The 19,361-nt window shown below is 39.5% G+C and overlaps 1 protein-coding gene across 1 annotated transcript in view; it reads right to left on the bottom strand.

Moving 5' to 3' along the window:
• Nucleotides 1–2,591: 2,591 nt before the first annotated feature.
• plxna4 (plexin A4) overlaps nt 2,592–19,361 on the bottom strand; it is a 216,356-nt gene continuing 199,586 nt past the window's right edge. Inside the window, exons 28-32 of the mRNA XM_077234456.1 lie at nt 18,200–18,390; nt 16,439–16,608; nt 12,754–12,966; nt 5,985–6,135; nt 2,592–5,720 (exon numbers count right to left, since the gene is read on the bottom strand). Of these exons, the coding sequence (XP_077090571.1) occupies nt 5,625–5,720; nt 5,985–6,135; nt 12,754–12,966; nt 16,439–16,608; nt 18,200–18,390 (821 nt within the window). The 3' untranslated portion in view covers nt 2,592–5,624. The remainder of the gene's footprint in view (nt 5,721–5,984; nt 6,136–12,753; nt 12,967–16,438; nt 16,609–18,199; nt 18,391–19,361) is intronic.

Raw genomic sequence — 19,361 nt, 5'->3', positions numbered from 1 at the left:
TAATGTATCATAAATAAATAAATGTTCTTCCTTAAAATACAGGGGCATAAGTCAGTACACCCCTATGTTAAATTCCCATAGAGGCAGGCAGATTTTTATTTTTAAAGGCCAGTTATTTCATGGATCCAGGATACTATGCATACTGATAAAGTTCCCTTGGCCTTTGGCATTAAAATAGCCCCACATCATCACATACCCTTCACCATACCTAGAGATTGGTAAGGGATACTTTCCATAAGATTATCTCTCATTGCTAATCAAACCAGCTATTAGGCTAACTGAAATAAAAACATGCCAATCTCTAGGTATGGTGAAGGGTATGTGATGATGTGGGTCTATTTTAAATGACACTGTGATTAAAAATTAGGGGGTTCAACTCAAGGTCCTCTTTCCTGCAGAGTTTTGCTCCAACCCTAACCAATCACACGTGAACAAGCTAATCAAGGCATTCGGGATTACTAGAAAGTTATAGTAAGGATAGTTTGATCATGGTTTGAAACTAAACTCTAAAACCACTAAAAGTGGATTTCGAGGGCTATGACGTGCATTTACAAAATAGGGTGAATTTTCCTTTAATGCCAAGTTGCCAACTTTAAAAGATTATTTAGCGATCATTACTATGCATGCATGACTTTATGATTTGTTGCATTTTATTGTTTGCATTTGTTTAGCATTATTGTGTGCTGATGTCTGCGACCCATCAAAACCGACTGTTAACCCGGAACACATCAGTCACATTACTCCTCTGTTGAATCCAACAGTCTTTTTTTCCACATGATAGATGTCCTCTCTGTGAGAATACTTGTCAGATCTCACCACACAACAAAACTATAATTAGATTATTAAACAGCCAATTGTGTCTGAGACATGCAAACATAATAATGTAATCAGAACTTGAACATGGTCTCCGCCACAACCAATTTTTCCTCATCTGAAACATGCATTTGCCAGAGCGTCACACATTTATTAGAAAATTAAGCATCGCTGCACACACGAGGAAATCCATTTTGAAAATGAACCTGGGCTGGTAATTGATTCCAAAGCAGCCACTGAAAGACTAATACTCGAGTTAAACCCATGTTTTGGTATGGAAAAGGAATGGATCAATAGTTTTAGAGGAGTTGTGTTTGTTAGAGAGAGAAGCAGTGGAGGGCAGTGCTGCTCTATCCCTGATACAGAAATTTACAGTGGACGGGCAAAGCTGTGTGTTTTCTTATGTTTCATCTGCACCTCGTGAAATGGTACTTTTGAAAATTAGCTACACCACAATGGATTCAGCATGACAATAGACATTCACAGAAGTTAAAGTGTTCTCATTCATCATGTCTGTTTTTTTTACTCTATCTTTTGGGACATTTCTAGTGAATTTGCTAATGATCACGTCTCCATTCCTCCAGATGGGCGAGGACAGCATGTTGATATTTTTATCATATTTATTTCAAAGCTGTTCAGTTTTCTGTGTGGGCCGAGGATGGCAGATCTCATTGCTGTCTGCAGCATCTCCGTTCAGTTGAGTTGAAATCACTGTTTGGTTTTTCTGTTTACTCCACGGGAGCCTTTGCCGGATCTGTTGTCTTTTCACAGATGTTTACTTAGACAGATAGGACAAAGCACAACCAACTAATAATGCTAATTGCTTCCATCTGCTCCCCCGCAGCTGTCAATAGCCATTTTAGTCAATCCTAGGAATTACTCCACCATCGTTCGCCACCATTCTTATTAACTGGCATGCACTGCATCTGCAGCTGGAAAGAACTCTTCCAGAACTTTCCGGAATCACCCGATTTAGAGGAAAACTATCTTGTAGATTGGAACATCAGCACAAGATATTACATTCGATGCTTTTTAAAAAAAAAGAACCGTTATAAGAACCAGTCAGACTGCTGTGGTAAATCCTTGCTGTTGCGATGACCTTGTACTCAGGGCTAAAAAGCAAGAAATCACTCAACAAGGGCAGACGCTTTTAGCACCTGTTGTGAGGTGACATTTTTGTGAAGAGGTTTTAAAATCGTCATCTCGCTCTAACCTTCCTCTAAGAGAGCCCAGAGACAAATGCTGAAAGGTCAGAGGGAACGTACCAGAGTTGTGGAGGGGAACGGTTTCTCGTTAACTGAGAGAAGCGATACAGTGCAATGAGATGAAATGTAATAAAGCTGGCAATTGAGCCCTCTGGCACTGAGAGACAGGAGGAGGTTAAAGCCGGAGTCTTTGTTTTTCTGCAAGATGACAGTTGTAAAAATGCTCTAGTGTTATTGAAAAAGGAAAAGAAATAGTAAAGGTCTGGTTGGGAGGGGTGGACATGGAGGTTGAGACCATCTCCAATCAGATTAGAGATTGGTGCACATAACTCCAGAAGTCTCTTCAGTGTTTTCATAGTATACCAGTGAGGTTCTATTCCTTCATAAACAGCCTTATTGAAACTAGATTTTGCTTAGTTGGAATAGTTTTGTGAATGAAGAACAGGCTTTGTAGGAGCAGGCACTGCTGAGCTCTTTTACCACAATTTCTGTTTCCATGGAAGCAGTGACTTCTCTGACTTCTCCATTGATCAAAGCAAGGTAGAGACACAAAATAAAAGACAGAAGACTCCATCTTTTTCATAATAAAGTTTATTCTATATTACAAATAGTATTTTGTTCTTGACTGCAAAATAGGAATGCATTATATTTACATACACAGGTATACAATTAATTATAACAAAGTTAGAGAAGCTTGCCTTTCCGCTGGTCTCTCTCTTTTTCTCCTCCCATCAGGATAACTCTCTATCTTGCATCAAATCTGGAAATATTAAAAAGTCTTTCTGAACACGTTTCTAACGCCTGTTTTAACACTGAGCTAAAAGGATTTTTTAGTTCTTACAAAATGTTTAAGGTGGAAACTTTATCAGGTATTTTGGACATAAGGGATGGGGGTCGTCCTGTTAAACATACATGAGAGATGGAACATGATACACAGGATCAGAGTTATTAAGGGAATCCAGGAACATACCAGTTTTTCAAAACATCGGCTCATTTAAGACCTCTGTGGATTTCATAAATGAGTTCCCTGAAGAAATAATGTAATAGCTTCCACTGTCAGTTCTAAAATCATTTGCAAGTTTCCTTATTTATTAGATTTTCTTAAAAAAGAAGTAATACCTAACATGATGACAGTGGTATTTTATTATTTGTCTCATTAGAATCATTAGCTGGGGGCAGCTGTGTACCTGAAATACCTCAACACAATCCTCTGTTACTAAGCTATGCTGAAAAAATCACTCGAGGGAGCTCAAAGCAATCACATATACAGAGACAATATCCCAAACAAAATTAAAAAATAATTTGGTGGAACGCTAATGGAATCCTGAAAACAGTAGGTTGCCTCAAAATGATTGAGAATGCACAGAAAAATGCAGCAATATAATATATGGACAGCAATGGAGAAGTACAAATGAACACATTCAGGGAATCAACTCTTTAGAGTTGCACATTAAAGACGACAACAAATGTAATGTGTTGTGAAGATCCCTAAATAGCATGTTAGGTGTGATTAGACTGCCATGTGATGACGTGGTCACATTTGTTCAGCATGAACATGATCAGTGAACGAGATCTCTCAGAAGGACGGCCTTCAAGAAAGGCAATGCACCTGACAAGAAGAGCAAAGGAGTCTGATGAAAGTTGAACAAGAGTTTGGTTTGGTTTAGAAATTCCTAGTAGTATTAGATAAATTGATAGCAAGGCAGTTCATTTCATATCATCCAAATAGATCAGCATGCAAGGGTATATACTATATCTGCTTAAGGTTTCACCTTAGTCTTATTAGCATCTAACACATTCACAAAACATGGTCATGGCAGTTGAATGGAAGGGCAGGATAAAGGTTCCACCTTAACAGAGGTTGCAATTTTGAAGATGACAGCCACTTTTTTCCATCTCGTTCTTCCAAGCAAAAGAAAGAAAAAGAACACATCCACATCATCAATTGCAAGGCTTATTTTTTTCTGTTTTCCTTTTTTCATTTTTTTGAAGTTTAAATTGTAATACATGCGCTGAAAAAGCCAATAAAGCACCCAAGGTGGACCTGGGCTGATTCTCCACACATTCACATCACCACATAGGGTACGCTGTCAAGAGGAAGGGGGTGCGGGGGGGAATTGTCTTTCCCTTTGTCAAAGTTACATCCAATACTTTTTACGTCCTCGCCGAGTCGTTAGGCCCAGGTTGGATTCATATCTCAAGACTGCCAGCACACTTTAACAGCAGCAAGCCCTTAAACTACAAATCGGGACCGAAACAAATATGAGGCTGCAGACAGAGTGTTAGCTTCATTCTGCAGGTCATAAAAGAAACAGTGCCTTGTGTTTGCTTTCTCAGGGGTTATTTATTCGCTTGCTCTTTTTTAAATTGGGCTCCTTTGGTTTTCTGCTGACCAGCTTTGTCCACATGTGGGTTTTTCTAGAGGCTTCCAGAGTGTTCGTTATGGGTGGGACCCTGTGGCAGTGAACAGTGCAGGCTGCACATGTGCACTCTCAACGACGTGCCATTTCCTCCCTCTTTAACAGCTAATTCTGAGTAGGATATTTTGTAATTAAAGTCCCCCTACTGGATGTGTGAACTGAGACACCTATTGAACGTGTGCTTTTTTTGTTTTCAAGATTACTTTGTCCTCTTGCAGCACAGCATAGGTCCTGGCGGCTTCGCTGGAGGACAGAGAGAAGGCGTCACTCTCTGAAAGAGGGGTGTGTGTGTGTGCTTGCTTCTAAGGGGATCAAACCTTGGCTTTTTCTCCAATCATCTAGATAAGAGAGGTTAAATTCAGATGTGCACAAGCCGGATAAATGCCAAAATGAAGGCTGGGGGTGAAGTGGTGAAGATGTGGGTATACCACAAGACGACAGGTCTTGTCTTTCAGTTTCACTGTCAAGTAAGGTCCTGGAAGAGACAAAAGAATTGAAGCACTAACTTGTTGCATCCCGCTACACTCCAAGGATTTTAAATAAACCTCACTGTCTTCAAAGTGAGAATAAACAGTTGGGATCTACAGGCTTGATTGTTCTCTTATCAAAGCATTTAAATTATCTTGCATGTCCCGTAAATCCACGGTCCTCAAGGTGTTTTGTGTCTTTTAAAAATGGCCTGAACGGTCTGCATTCTTCAGATGCATGCAGTACCATTTTTTTTAAATCTTGCGTTTCAGTGTTTAATAAAGGTACTACAATGAATTGGACTCTATATTAGTGCCGTACACTACCCTAGTCATAAAAGTCAGAACAAATTGACACCAAACATTGTGGTTTCTGCTTATCAGCTAAACTTTGAAGGCAATAGAAATGTTTTTTTTTTTCCAGTCAGGGAGAAGGATGGAGGATGCAGTGAAGAGGAACTTGTAGGCAGCCACCCCTCTACACAGCAGAGCCAGGTGGCCACCCATTCTACTGCATCATGGGGAATGTAGTCCTTGGCTCCTCCGTCCACCCTCTAGTTCCCATCTCTACTCTTCTAGGAAGCAAAGCTAATATGATGCAAACGCTTGTTTTTGTGGGAAGATTGCAAAAAGAAGAGATGAGATAGATGGACAGGTCTTCACTCAGGCACGGCTCGGTTTCTGTTGGATCTCCCAGTGCACTCTGGGAAATGTGGTCCTCAGCTCTCCAGGCTCATGAAGGCGACCACCTGCTCCAGTTTACAGGCCAGTCTCTGTTTTCTGGCGCCATCATCCTGCTCCAGCGCAGACACAATCTGCCAGAGAGAGATGAGACATCAGTTACACATGCCTACAAATAACCACATATTCATCTCATTTGCACTTTTCACATTTACTTAAATACTACGCATTTAATGGACAGTTAACAATTACATTCAACAAAAAAGGGTATTAAAGAATTAAATTAAAAGTACAAAAATATAAATTTGAAGTTCACGCCACACTTAAATTGGGGTGATTTAATAGTGTTGAACAGATGATGATGATAATATCATGCATTTGGAAGTTTTCTCTAATACCTCTTCTGTATATTTGCCCACGTAAGAGTAGATCTCGCTGAGGGAGCTCATGGTGTTGAACTCATTCATGTGCATGCGAGACTGCTCTGCCAGATATGCGTTCATATCCTGGTCACTGATAGCCGACATCTTACTAATGTCGGAGTAATATCTGTAAAAAAGGCAGAGAAACAGAAATAGTACACATTTTTTAACGAATGCTTAGAAAATGGACAGGTGACAGGGCTTGATGCAGTCTTTTTTATAATTCATGTTGAATAACATATTTCAGGGTCACTTCTGGCACTGACTAAGAGCTGTCTTGTCCCTTACAATCAGTTCCGCATTTACTTTCTGTGGCAGTACAGCTGTGGCTTACATCAGCGAGTGACTGTGAGTCTTAATGAGCCACTGTCCTTGAAAGTTTTCCAGAGATCAGCAGATACTATAGGATGCTGGAAATGTTCAATAAATGTACCCCACGCATATGCTGACACTAAACACACTCTAGCACAGCCAAAGCAAAATGCACACACATATAAAAGCCCACACTTACTGTAGACACGAGCACTGTTCCAAAACCACTGCCTACATAGACATCAGGCTTCTATGGCAGGATCCCAACCATCATGGAACCTTATAGGCTATGTGATTTGGAAAACTCTACTTAGGCAGTCATTTTTTTCATCACAACTTACAATAGAGTTTGATGTTAGCATGCTGCTAAGCTAATTTCATAAAGCTTAAAATCACAAAAAAATACAAACATGTAAATTATAATCCATATTTCTCTTGCTTCATTTACCACCTTGGATTTTTTCTCTCATCAATGAATTCTGGTATTGCCTTTCCACGAAGGATACATGTGATGCGATGGGGTATTTTATGAGGCAGCATAATTAACATGCCTATCATTTGGAACAGCCTTCGTGCTTGGTGAGCATCCACGATACCTTAAAATGCTGTCACTGTAGGCAGCTTACTAGGTTTTGGAACACTGTCTGTTGTCTTTGGGTGGCTGGTGCATGTGAGTTAGTGAAAGTGTTGGTGGAGGAAAAGCAATCAGTCACTGTCACCTGCAGCTGCAGAGGCTCTGTCGACTCTTTAATTAAGGCAGGTCATTTACATTTTTAATTCCTGCACCATGCCAACTCCTGGACTCAACACATTCATTGACTAACCAGTGGCATACGTGTCTGTTTCAGGCTCCCGTGAGCACCTTGAATGGCATGTACGTGCTGCAATGCACCATGGGGCATCAGTGGAGGAGAATGGCACAGTGTTGAACGAGAGATAGATAGATAGAATAGATAAAGAGAGACAGAGAGGGGTTATAATCTCCAAGTATACCTTTCCCAAAGGAATCTATTCTTCAGTGACAGGTACACTCCATAGACGAGTTCACACATTTAAGTTTAGCTCTGCGTCCGCTGCATCCCAAGACTAATGACTGGCAGCTCGCCTGGCACGAATTAATACCACATTTAAATGTCAGCTGTTCGTCAACCAGAACAAGCCCATGCTGGTTATTCCCTCGTATAGTGCCTGTATTGCAAATGGCTAAATACAGAGTTGCTACACTTTCTGACAAATGAATGACCATGACTTTTACAGCAATAATGAAGAACTGTAAATGGAGATTAAGATCAACACACACACACACACACACACACACACACACACACACACACACACACACACACACACACACACACACACACACACACACACACACACACATATATATAACCTTATAAAAAAAACATATGTATGAACACGTTGTTCTCAAGGGCACCTTCACCAAACGCCACCTCATTTACCTCGTTCCCCTGAAACAGAAAACCCCCTGCATTTATGGAGACATGCAAGGACCAAATGCAGCACTTCACCACCTGTCCTTGATTCACTTGCTCTTCTTTCTGTTTTTTTTGCTGGGTAATTTTAGCTTGGCCCTCTTAATGTGCTCTCCAGTCTCGTATATATGTGGGTGAGAGAGTCTGAGGATATTGCACATCTATAAATCTCTCTCCTAAAATCATCTGACGAAAGGAAACAGAAGGATTGTCTCAATCCACACAGATTTGTCACCTCTCAGGATAATACTGAAAACAACTAACTCGGAACAAAGAATGTATCACTGAGAGCGTACATTACCTGGTTTAAACGCATAGATGTCAGCACCTTTAATTAACGTAGGCTTTTCTCACCTCGACAGGCATGTTTTAGCATGATCTCAGTCCTTTAAGATGTGTAACACATTATCTAATGCATTAAAATGAGCCTTCTCCCCATCTCAGCTCTTTTGTAGTGAATGTGAGCTGGCAGCGTGATTACGGTCTTATCATTTCCCCATCACACTCATCTGCCAGCCACCTATCTCCGCCAGAAGCTTCTAATATCTCACGGCAAATAAACGCGCTAGTCAGAGGCTGAGGGTCAGTGTGCGTGAGCAGAGACACATGGCGCTGATGAGTTTTATCAGTGCTGTTTGTTTACTGTACGGTACAGGGTCCTGAACCAGTTCAATGACTGAAAACAAAAACCAGAAACGAATACAATTTTTACAGAAAACGAAATTGTTTAAACATTCTGAACAGAAACGCTTATTTGAAATTACCGTTAAACGATTAATAATTTAGTTTTATAGTTCTGTTTAAGATTTTAATTTTGCAGTCAACCAAACATGAATTCAAATAGTAGGGGCTATGCAAATGTCACATTGATGCATCCAAAGATGAGAGAAATACCAGCGCTCAGTTGTCAAGTCATCCTATAAGTCGCAAGGCAATGTGCTGGTATTAGCTGTTGGATCGCAGGAGTTTGTCCGAGGATATGTTACCATGGCAGGTTATATCCAGTGTGGGGTGTTTTGAAACTAGCAAAATCGCAGGTTAGTGTACAACCACTACTATTTAGGTAAATTATTAAACACTTTGTTGTCAAAAGTTAGTATTGAGGATTTATGTATGGTCAGACGCTTGTGTGTGTCGTTATACTATTAACAATTTTCCAAAATCAGGCTCGAGGAGTTGCAAGGTTTTTGACGAGCGAATGTCGGAGATTTGTGTTTTGTCTATCATTAGAACGGCCGCATCTGTGGCAGTAAGTGCATCGCATTACATTTTTATCAACTTTCAGGTTATTAAGGTTATTGTAGCTATGTGGGTGCTCAATTTTTACAGTCTTTTAACATATTTGGCAAAAACCTTGTGTTATAAAAGACAAGTGTTATGCACATGCTGTATTGGCTATGACTAGATGGCAAATACCAGACTTCGACACTCTTCTCCAATCCCCATAAAACATTAGCTTTTACACACACATTATTTATTCAAAGAACCAGTTTTTTTTATTTACCCCTGCACTGCAAACAAGCAGAGACAGTCTCCAAAATGCTTGCAGCACTTAATTTACGATTGGGGCAGGTGGGGCTACTGTATGAGGTTTAGCCAACAGTTTGAGGATCCACTCGAGTTACAAGGTTTGGTCACAAGCTCTTCGGATAAAATTCAATTCAGGCTCTGGTATATGTATAGTGTTTCTGGTCTAGTATAGGAAAATAAAAATAAAAATTAACCGGTATTTTTTCGAATCAAACCGTTTTCGCAACGATAATGTTACAGAAGGAACGCATGAACAAAAATGTTACAATACCGATTCTGCTCGGAGTGAACCAATTTTAATTTTTTCTCGTTTCTAAGCCCTGCTTTTGTAGACCAGCGCTGCGCAACACTTTCTGTGTGAAATAAGCTTTTGTCTTCAGAAACCATTGGAACCATGTAAAGCTTTTTGACAGTCATTACATGAAGAAAGATGTAATTCCTTAATTCTCTACACATGATTCTCTTTTCTTGGCATTGTGGAAAATAGTGCCTCTCACCCAGAGGATTGTGGGAAAAGCAGAAAAGTTAGTCTCTCTCACCAAACAGTGACTAATTGCTCTGGTGCAGTGTTGGATAGACCCAGATGATCTACTGAACTACAATAGAGCTGCAATTCATCATCCTGGAGTTCTACAACACACTTCAGTCTGATTACCAGCAGCCACACACACACACACACACACACACACACACACACACACACACACACACACACACACACACACACACACACACACACACACACACACACACACACACACACACACACACACACACACACACACACACACACACACACACACACACACACACACACAAAATATCTGCAGGACATAATAAAAGTTTTGGCTTTTGTTCATAACAATAGCCACACAAACACATTATCTTTGCATCTCCTCTGATTAAGAATTTTCACAAGTGCACACCAGTGTTGGGGGTAACGCATTACAACTAACGCAAATTACGTAATCAGATTACTTTTTTCAAGGAACTAGTAAAGTAACACATTACTTTTAAATTTACAATAAAATATCTGAGTTACTCACTTTATGCATTTAATCTCACTTTATTAAACAATGTCTTTGCTGCTGGCCTTTGATGATCCAATCAACCCTCTGAAGTCTAAGGGTTTTTTGGGGTCCTTGAGGTGTTCTGACATGCTCTGACATTTGTGCTTTTTTCAGTTATTTATAAACATGTTAATGGCAAAGGTGTAAATTCACTCTATATAGCACAAACAGGGCTACCGTAATATGTGAGCAACATGTATGTACATGTTTGTATTTTTTAGAGAATAATGTTTATGCGTGGTTATTAAAAAAAACTAAAACTTACAGTGTCTGAAATAAGGCCACAAAACACATACTAAATATGTGTCCACAAGACTTTTGACTAATGAGTGTTGTTGCCTAGAATTTTTGCTTCAAAATGATCTGAAAATCATCCTGCCTAATCATTTACACAAAACAATGCATTGATTTAAATTTTATGAGACACCCTTTGTTTGGAAAGGCAATATGCGTGGAGACATGTTCACACCTGAGAAGACAAAGGCCGGATAATGTGCCACATACATAATGAGCTGCATATTAATTAGCCTTTCACACATGCAGGTGTGTCACAGGATCCCAAAGAATGCAAGGACAAAAGAAATTATCTATATATACATATTTTACAATTAGAAATTGTAACCAATTACAAATAGGTTACAATTACAACAACAATTACAAATTTAACAATATTTCAAGTGTATTTCTTTGTAAAAAGTATACATTTTATCATACGAATTAAAAAAAGGTAAGGATTCATTAGTTTGAATATTGGAACAAACACTATAATAACATCTTAGTTGATAATTCAATATAACTACTTTATTTTTGACAAAACATCATACTATAGTATATTTAACTATGAGCAGAAATTGGTAAACAAAAGCGTACCTATTTAATGTGACAGTAGTCTTTTTTTACAGTCAAAACTTTATAATCTATCCAAAACTAATCACAAAATCTTGTCTAAACATTCATATTTTGTCTGTAACATATTGTCTATGATATATTAGCATATACATGTGAATTTGCAGTTTGTTGCTTATACAGACATTTTATTTTAACACATTTCAGTCTAGGCTATAGCAATATAGTTTGGATGTGTTCATGTAAACATAACGTTTACTAATGTAGATGCGAGAGTGAATGAACGGCACAGACACGCGCTGTATAACTGTAGTAAACAAAGCGCGCATGCGCCTGTGCCGTTCATTCATCATTTAGCCTACACACAGACATGCAATTCATATTTAAACAAGCTTTTTGCGGTTTACAGTCAGACACTATTCAATATCGCGATTAGAACAAAGCACTTAAGAATAAAGGACTTACTACATCAGCTGGATCCGTTGCTCCTCGAAATGAAACTACCAGAACTTCTGGTACATTTTCCAGGGTTATTAGATAGTATTATTCCTCACAGCGTAGGGATACACTGTGTACACAGCTCTAGTAAGATACTTACTGAACACGATGTGTTTTATAATCCAGCTGGTGGGCATTGGCATGTTTGAATGGCTTGCCTTAGATCATTTGCGTTTGAATACCGCGCGCTCTCCGTGGGCGTTGCACATTAACGCGTAATCAGGTATAATGAGCTGGAAAAAAAAGACTGACATCTCTCTCTTTTCATACAGATTACATAAACTGAGAATATTTGTTTTTTTAATATAAATTAATTCATTTAAAAGAAGAGAGTTCAAGCTTCATTATGGAAAAAACACTCGTGCCTGTATGACAAGTATTCGCGGAATTACAGTTAATTTTCGGACGCGTTTCAGAATGGACTTTACTGACAGAGAGAAGGCAGAACGCGCATCATGTTTGTTTTTCTTTATTTGGCGAAAAGCACAACACTTTGTTTTTATTGTGAGTATCTACAAAAAATAGACACTTATCAGGATCTAATGCTGTGCAAAACTTAATATGTAAGATCAAAATCAACAGAGTATTTTGAGTTTCTTTTGCACTGATAAGAAAAAAAGCGAGACTATCGCGCGGGCCTCAGAGGGTTAAATCATAGGAATAAGCAAAAATTACTTTTTTTTTATTTTATTGCTGAAGTGTTGAATTTTTCTCTCCTGCATCCTATTATTTTGCGATCCAGAATGGCAGCACAGCCAGTTTGTAATGTATTACTTTTAAAAGTAACTTTCCCCAACACTGGTGCACGCATGCACTCACTCACGCACACACACACACACACACACACACACTGCAAACCACAGATTTACAGCTTCAAGTTGACTCTTTCTGATATGGGTTTGTTAGGCTGTGGTGGTCTTTGGGTTTAGCTGTTTAGTCACTTTGTGTATAAGATTTTTTCTTTCTAGATCTTGCAAAAATTTTCTTGCTCACCTCTCCACCCAGCTTTTGTAGCTGGGAATGTCCTTGGCGTACAGCAGCTTGTTAGATGGGGAGTCTTTGCCCAGGCGGTGCTCTGACGTTGAGCACGAATCCATGAAGGTTTGAGCCACCACAGACAGACAGGCGTCCGTGATGCTGCTCTTATGGATGTCGAACACAAACTGTGGGTTCTTGATCACGTTCACCCAAAACCGTAGAGGTAGACTGTGGAGAGCAAGGGATGTGGTTTAGAGCTATTCTTTTATTTTGAAAAGCTCTTTTAATGCATAAAAACAGTTTCTGAACAGGAATCAGTGGCTTTATGAAACCTCAGGCTGCTTTTAATGCTTATAAGTTATTTAAATATATATTGAATAGATAATGGAATGATATTGTTAAATTAAATCATTTTAATTTAGATGTGCAGAGACAGTTTTTCTAGCTTGGAATGGGTCTATGAGCACTTATGCCAGGCTTTCACTGATATATCTCTTATTAGTTTGTTTGTATCTGTGCGCTGCCCTGCAATTGTGCGCCTGTCTAAAACAATAAATGTATACAAGGCTACTTTATACTCCGGCCCATTTGTGCTAAAGTGAAATCAACTTAGCCAAGACCCTAGGTGTATGTGCGAATGCGTGTCTCGTGTGTCACAGATGGTGTTTAGTCTGGGACTTTGTGTGCTTGTTTCTGAGACTGCAGATTTCTCATTAGTTTTCAAGATGGTTTTGGTTTTGTCTTAGATTCCAAAAACTGAGGAGAGGACATGAAGGAATAAGAAAGGACACTACAGTGAAATGGATGCATAGTTTCACATCAAAGTGAAAGAGAGAGAGAAAACCGTCAACAAAAGCTTTTCCATAGAAGCCCCTTCTCTGTTGTCCTCTGAATTCATTTAACAATAACAACTGCACCAAAGAGGATTTAGGGAGCAAACCACGTATTATGACTCCCAATTTAATCAGCCAGAATCAACTGGGATTATCTGCATTCTATCAAAAGGATATCAATGCTGTAACGAGTCGACACCCTCGTAAACCTGCCACAACTGGCCACTGTCAAGATTGTGTTCTCTGTACAGAACAAAAAGCAGGACGTGTCTAAAGCGCCATACTTTAGAGAGAGCTCTCAGTGGAGAGAGTGAGTGAGTGGATCAGGAGATGGGAATGATGTCTGGATGGACTAGATCCTAGCTAAATATAGAACTCAGCTCAGCTCTCTCTGGGAAAAGCCTCATATTCTTCTGTCAGTCTTTGGGTTTCTTCTGTCTGTTTTTTCGTGTAAAGGTAGAAATTTGTAACGTGTGGGATGGTTCTGATGTACTAAGGAACAAAAATGTTCAGCCTAAAAATAATGTCTTGTATATCTCAAGGTTCAAAAAATAATTTAGTCCCCCGACAACTGACTAGTTGTTTAGTGAGATTTATCTAGAAACGAGTCTAGATAATCTTGTAACTTCACCCATAGAACAATTAATTGACTATTTGTTTGTTCATGCAACCCAACCCACTATTGAAAATATGTACTTTTGCACATCCTTACTTACAATACCCATTAATCTGTCTGGACATGGAAGAGTGTTGAGTCATTATGAATGATAATGTAATGGTGCGCTCACAATGACAGTTGGAGGTCACCAAGTCACTGTAATGTTGTTTTTTTGTATGGATTGCTGCAGTATGTAACCCTATCTGAAGGTGAGTCACACTTTCATTGGTAGACACTGTAAATCCTTCACTTAGAATTTGCATAGGTGAACTCTGCTTAACTTTGTTGCATTGTCACTTATGTCAAATTTCCACCTCATCGAAAAGAATGACGTTCAGTGAAAATCACTGTTAGTGTGAGCGTCCTGCAATAGCATTTATTCTGTACATCTGCATTTATTACTTTCTCAACTAAGAGTTAATTTAGCCAAATAACCTGCTTTGAATATCTGCATCTGCATTGACAGTTTCTACTCTGTACCGCCCAACCCTCGCCCAGTCACAAGACTAACAATAACATGATGGATGATTCACAAGAGTCTCGACCATCAGCAATCCATCTCTGCCTGGCTTTGGTTAAAGATCTGATGCTTAAGGCATCCTTTGATGCATTCGAAGAAGTGATTTGTAACAAACTAGGGAATCCATCATTTAGGTAGTGATTTGCTTGAATAAATTCTTTTGGGTTTCAGATACCTGTGCAAATGGTCAAAATTACGTTTGAAAATTTGTTAAGCTCTTTAAAAAGGTTAAAATGTGCTTTGTTCAAGTAGATGAATGTTTTCGTGCTGAAATACTAGATTTGGGTGGTCTAGATTGTTATTCTCGCTACTAATATTAAAGAAGTGTTTGTGTAGGACACACTTAAATAAGAGGATAAGGAAGAGACGTGGACATCTTAAGTTGCCATCTGGATTGTGTAGAAATGTCTCTTTTGCAAAATCAATCAAAATGAGTAACCGCTTAGTACACCCTACACAAATACGCAAAAGTCCCAATCAGAACAATAATAACTGGTAAAGAGAATTGATAGACAAATGCTAACAGGCTGTGAACAAAATAATGATTATGGCTGTGCTTTTATAGCCTAAAGCATTTAGCTTTAAAGTGTTAAAATCCTCCACAGACAGCAAATATGCCCCACACACAGCACTGACCCAATTAATGCGCCTGTGTGTTGCCAGCAGCACATATAGCCACATAGATAAAGCTGAGCCTGTTGTTTTGTGTACAATATCTGAAAATAGAGCCATTTCGTTCTCTCTGAGAGACATTAGTTGTCAGCAAAAGCTGGGTAGGAGTGCATTAGTTCTGTAGAAAACCCTCTCACGCGCATTAAAAAATATCAGAGACACCAGAGTGGCATCGGGCTGTCATGCCTGGCAATGAGTGCGAGATGATAAATCGCTATTTAACGTTCCACTCTTTGTGAGAACGATTCCATTAATGTGTACTGCAAGAGTGACCCTCTGTGCTCTCCAAAAACACTTAACACTCTCAAATGGCCCTGAAACACACTGCGGGGGGAGATGGGGGAAATTAGGTCTATAAAACAGAGTAAATAGGGGACTTTACCCACCGCCTCCCTGCCGTGCCCTCACATCAATAGCATCACTTCATCCACCATAGCCCCTTTGGGGTGGTGCATGATGGGACGCTGGCAGAGGCTAATGATAGATTACCAGTCATTAAATGTAGTGCCAAGCTTTCCTTTCCCCTCATCCACTCCACCCCCTCATCTCATCCCCTCTTCCTTTCTCACTGGAACTGCTAGTTGTTTATTTAACCCCCACAACCTCCTTCCACCATGGGGACATGGCTTTAAATTGGTTGGTTGAAATTAATTTGGAAATGAGTGTTATTAATTTCTCTCATACTCATTTTCCACGGTAACATCAGCTACATCAGGGAAGGGATATCAAGATGTCTGCTCTTATGGGTCTGACTGTTATTATAGTTTTACATATATGCATATATATATATATATATATATATATATATATATATATATATATATATATGCATATATGTAAAACTATAATAATTATATATATATATATATAATTTATTTTATATAAATAAATAAATAAATAAATAAATAAATAAATAAATATATATATATATATATATATATATATAATGTTTTTATTTTAATTTCTACAAATTTTAGAATACAATAATGAATATGAATTTATGTTTAGACAACTTACCAGTTGCTCTTCCATGTGTGTCTGACGTGCGGGTCGTGAATGCTGTGCTTGTCGGCCTGCTCATCCAGGAAGTCAAACATGTACTTGATAGCAAGAGGAAGGGCACTTCCTCTGTGTGCTGTGCTGAAGATGGTCTCAAACAGGTCATCCACAAACTTTTGTAGAGTGCCCTGAGGAACCACAAAGAATGGAGAAGAGGGTTAATTTCCATCCATCCCATCCAATCCTCTCTGTCCTATGCTTTGATTAAATGACTTAAACAAACAGCTATCTGTGTTTATGTAGGTGTTTTTGGCCAGCTGTCAGTAATCCCACCAATGAAACCAGCATTCCTGAATCAAGCTCTTTGATAGTGAAAGTGTTACTTTGAAGTTCACCTTTAATATCACATAACGGAAGAGATTCTACCTAAGCTGCTTTGTGTGGATGGATTAACGTCCAACCTGCACCATTGACCCTAATTTGATTTAATGGCGGTGAGTCTAAGAAGGAGAGAAGATGACAGAATTTAATCCACTTGTAATGAAAGAACTGATAGGATGCACGGAAGAGTGAGTGAGTGAGAGAGGAAAAAGAAAGAGTATCAAAAAGAGCCGCCTGTATCTTGCAGCCAGCACCGGCTTCGCATCCGGATGAGGTGTGCACAAGGCACAGCACACACAATCCTATTTCCGCTTGAGCAGACGGCAAGAGTCGGCGAGGAAGAAGAAAAAATTCCGTTAGCTGACAATCACGACAATAATTCTACTGTGTCCCAGATCCCTGACAGCTTATCTTTTCCCTATGAAGATGAAAATACATATTTCTCACTCGCACCCTGTATCAACGCAGAGACAGCTGCAGGAGGCTGGCGACAGGGATGACTGCAAGGGTTCTGACAGGTGTCATCCTGTGTGACGACTGACATCATCATTAGTCGCCCAGAAAGCAAAGTGGCTATTTGCAGGCGTTTGAAATGTACCTGGTCATTACAGCACACTTAAAAGCACGCTATCAGACATAGGCTGGCAGTCAGAGAAGCATTAAACTTCAAGTGATCTCGTTCCAGACAGGTGAGGAAAGAAGATTTGTGTAATTGCAAACAGAAAGAGAGGAAAAGAGAGAGGAAGAAAGATTAAGTAAAGCCTGGCATAATGGAGGGAGATGAAAAAAGGTATAGCTCGCCCTATCCTCAGAGACACTGATGGACCGAATGTGAAAGGCGCCAGCACCCCAGGCAGATCACTGGTATTTATTGCAGGGGTGAAAGCCAAACAGTCAATTACAGTGCAGTCACACCAATCATTTTTCACCAAGAAAGATGGTGTCTATGATAAACTGGTTATTTCACAGAAATAATCCATCTAAAAAATATGACATACAGTCTACAAGCGCAGTAGGGTAATCACCAGGGCATTTGTGCATGTGTGTGTTCGGAAAAAAAAGTCTTGTGTCACTCCTTCTTGGTTACATCAAGAATATTTCTTGGTGCTCCGAATCACTGACACGCATACAGTTCTGCAAAAAGCAGATTTACTTCCCAGCACTTTCATTTCCCAGCATTAGCCCTAAAGAAAACATGGATAGGGGACTTCACATCCAGTTTAACCATCTGTTTACTAGCTCTGCGGATGCAGTAAGTCCGACAGCATGAAATTAATGGAGAAGACGGACCAACTGCAGTTTGGAGCAAATAGCACAAACACCAAACTCTGGCCTCATTTTAGAAGATTTATGTTTCTAGAAAGATAAAATGCATTGAAAAATGCCGGCAGAGCTTACCTTGGTGGCCAACAGCCTGGTCAAGTAGATCTCAGAGACCATCTTGCTGCCACGGTCTCCCTCCTTCTGGTCTCCATGCTCATGGTTCTTTACCAAATGCCACACCTTAACGCCGCTCTCCAGGTCAGGTGTGATCATGGGTGTGCGGGAACGCAGGCTGTCCGGACTGCCTGTGTACTTGATCATGTTTTCTGTTGGAGGGAAAAGACAAAGAGCCATCAGATGGCGGTTCCTCGATCTTCCTCTGCTGACAAATGTCCCGTGCAGCTGTTCATATCTGTTCCTATCTGTTCAAAAACACATTGTCTTTTGTTGTGCAGTACCTGGCATTGGTTATGAATAATTTAGAATGTATGGATGCTTAATTTTTTATCCCTTTTCCTCTTCCATGCTTTCTCTCAGGTGGACACAAAATCGAACAGGTGTCAGGCCAGATGAAATATTCATGCTTCAGCCAATAGGGAGAGATCAGCCATGACATTTAAAAAAACACAGAACTCGATGAATGTTTACACACTGTGAAAAAAATTTTGATTGGCAAAGGCCTGATTTGGTAAGATATAAAAACAGTTCAAAGTGGCAGATGCAACAGAAATCAATCTCTCCAGGGGAAAGAGACAGAGAGAGAGAGAGAGAGAGAGAGAGAGAGAGAGAGAGAGAGAGAGAGAGAGAGAGAGAGAGAGAGAGAGAGAGAGAAGAGGAAAAGGAAACTGATAAAGAAAGACAAACACATTCAGAAAAAGACCGACAGGAAGGGTTGACAAATAAGATAAAAGGAATTAGAAAGGAATGTGAGTGTGCATTTATTTGCATTCACTGTTACAACATTCACACTACCTCAGAATACTTTCTACGAGTTGTCAATCATAAACACTAACTGTGTGAACCTAGCCTATACTTGGTGGAGATTTGATTAATAATGCAGCATTCCAAAGATCACTTTCTTTTCACAATATCTTTTCATCATACCCAGACGGTTTAAAAGGGGTCTTTTACTCGCCCTGTTTGAAGAACCTCCATGTTGTTTGAAGGTAATTCTGAAAGAGTGAAGTGATGTGTGGCATTTTATTTTCTTGTCTTTCCCATATGTCACTCTCCCTATCTCTCTTCTTTATGGCTCATTTAGAGTGCAGGAAAGTATATGGAGATGAGATTATATTAA

This window comes from Siphateles boraxobius, unplaced genomic scaffold (genome assembly GCF_051911475.1).
Source record: "Siphateles boraxobius isolate OS27281-9 unplaced genomic scaffold, OSU_SipBor_1 19, whole genome shotgun sequence".
Classification (NCBI taxonomy): domain Eukaryota; kingdom Metazoa; phylum Chordata; class Actinopteri; order Cypriniformes; family Leuciscidae; genus Siphateles; species Siphateles boraxobius.
The sequence above is the reverse complement of the archived record's forward strand: the minus strand, read 5'-3'. Positions and strand labels throughout refer to the sequence as shown.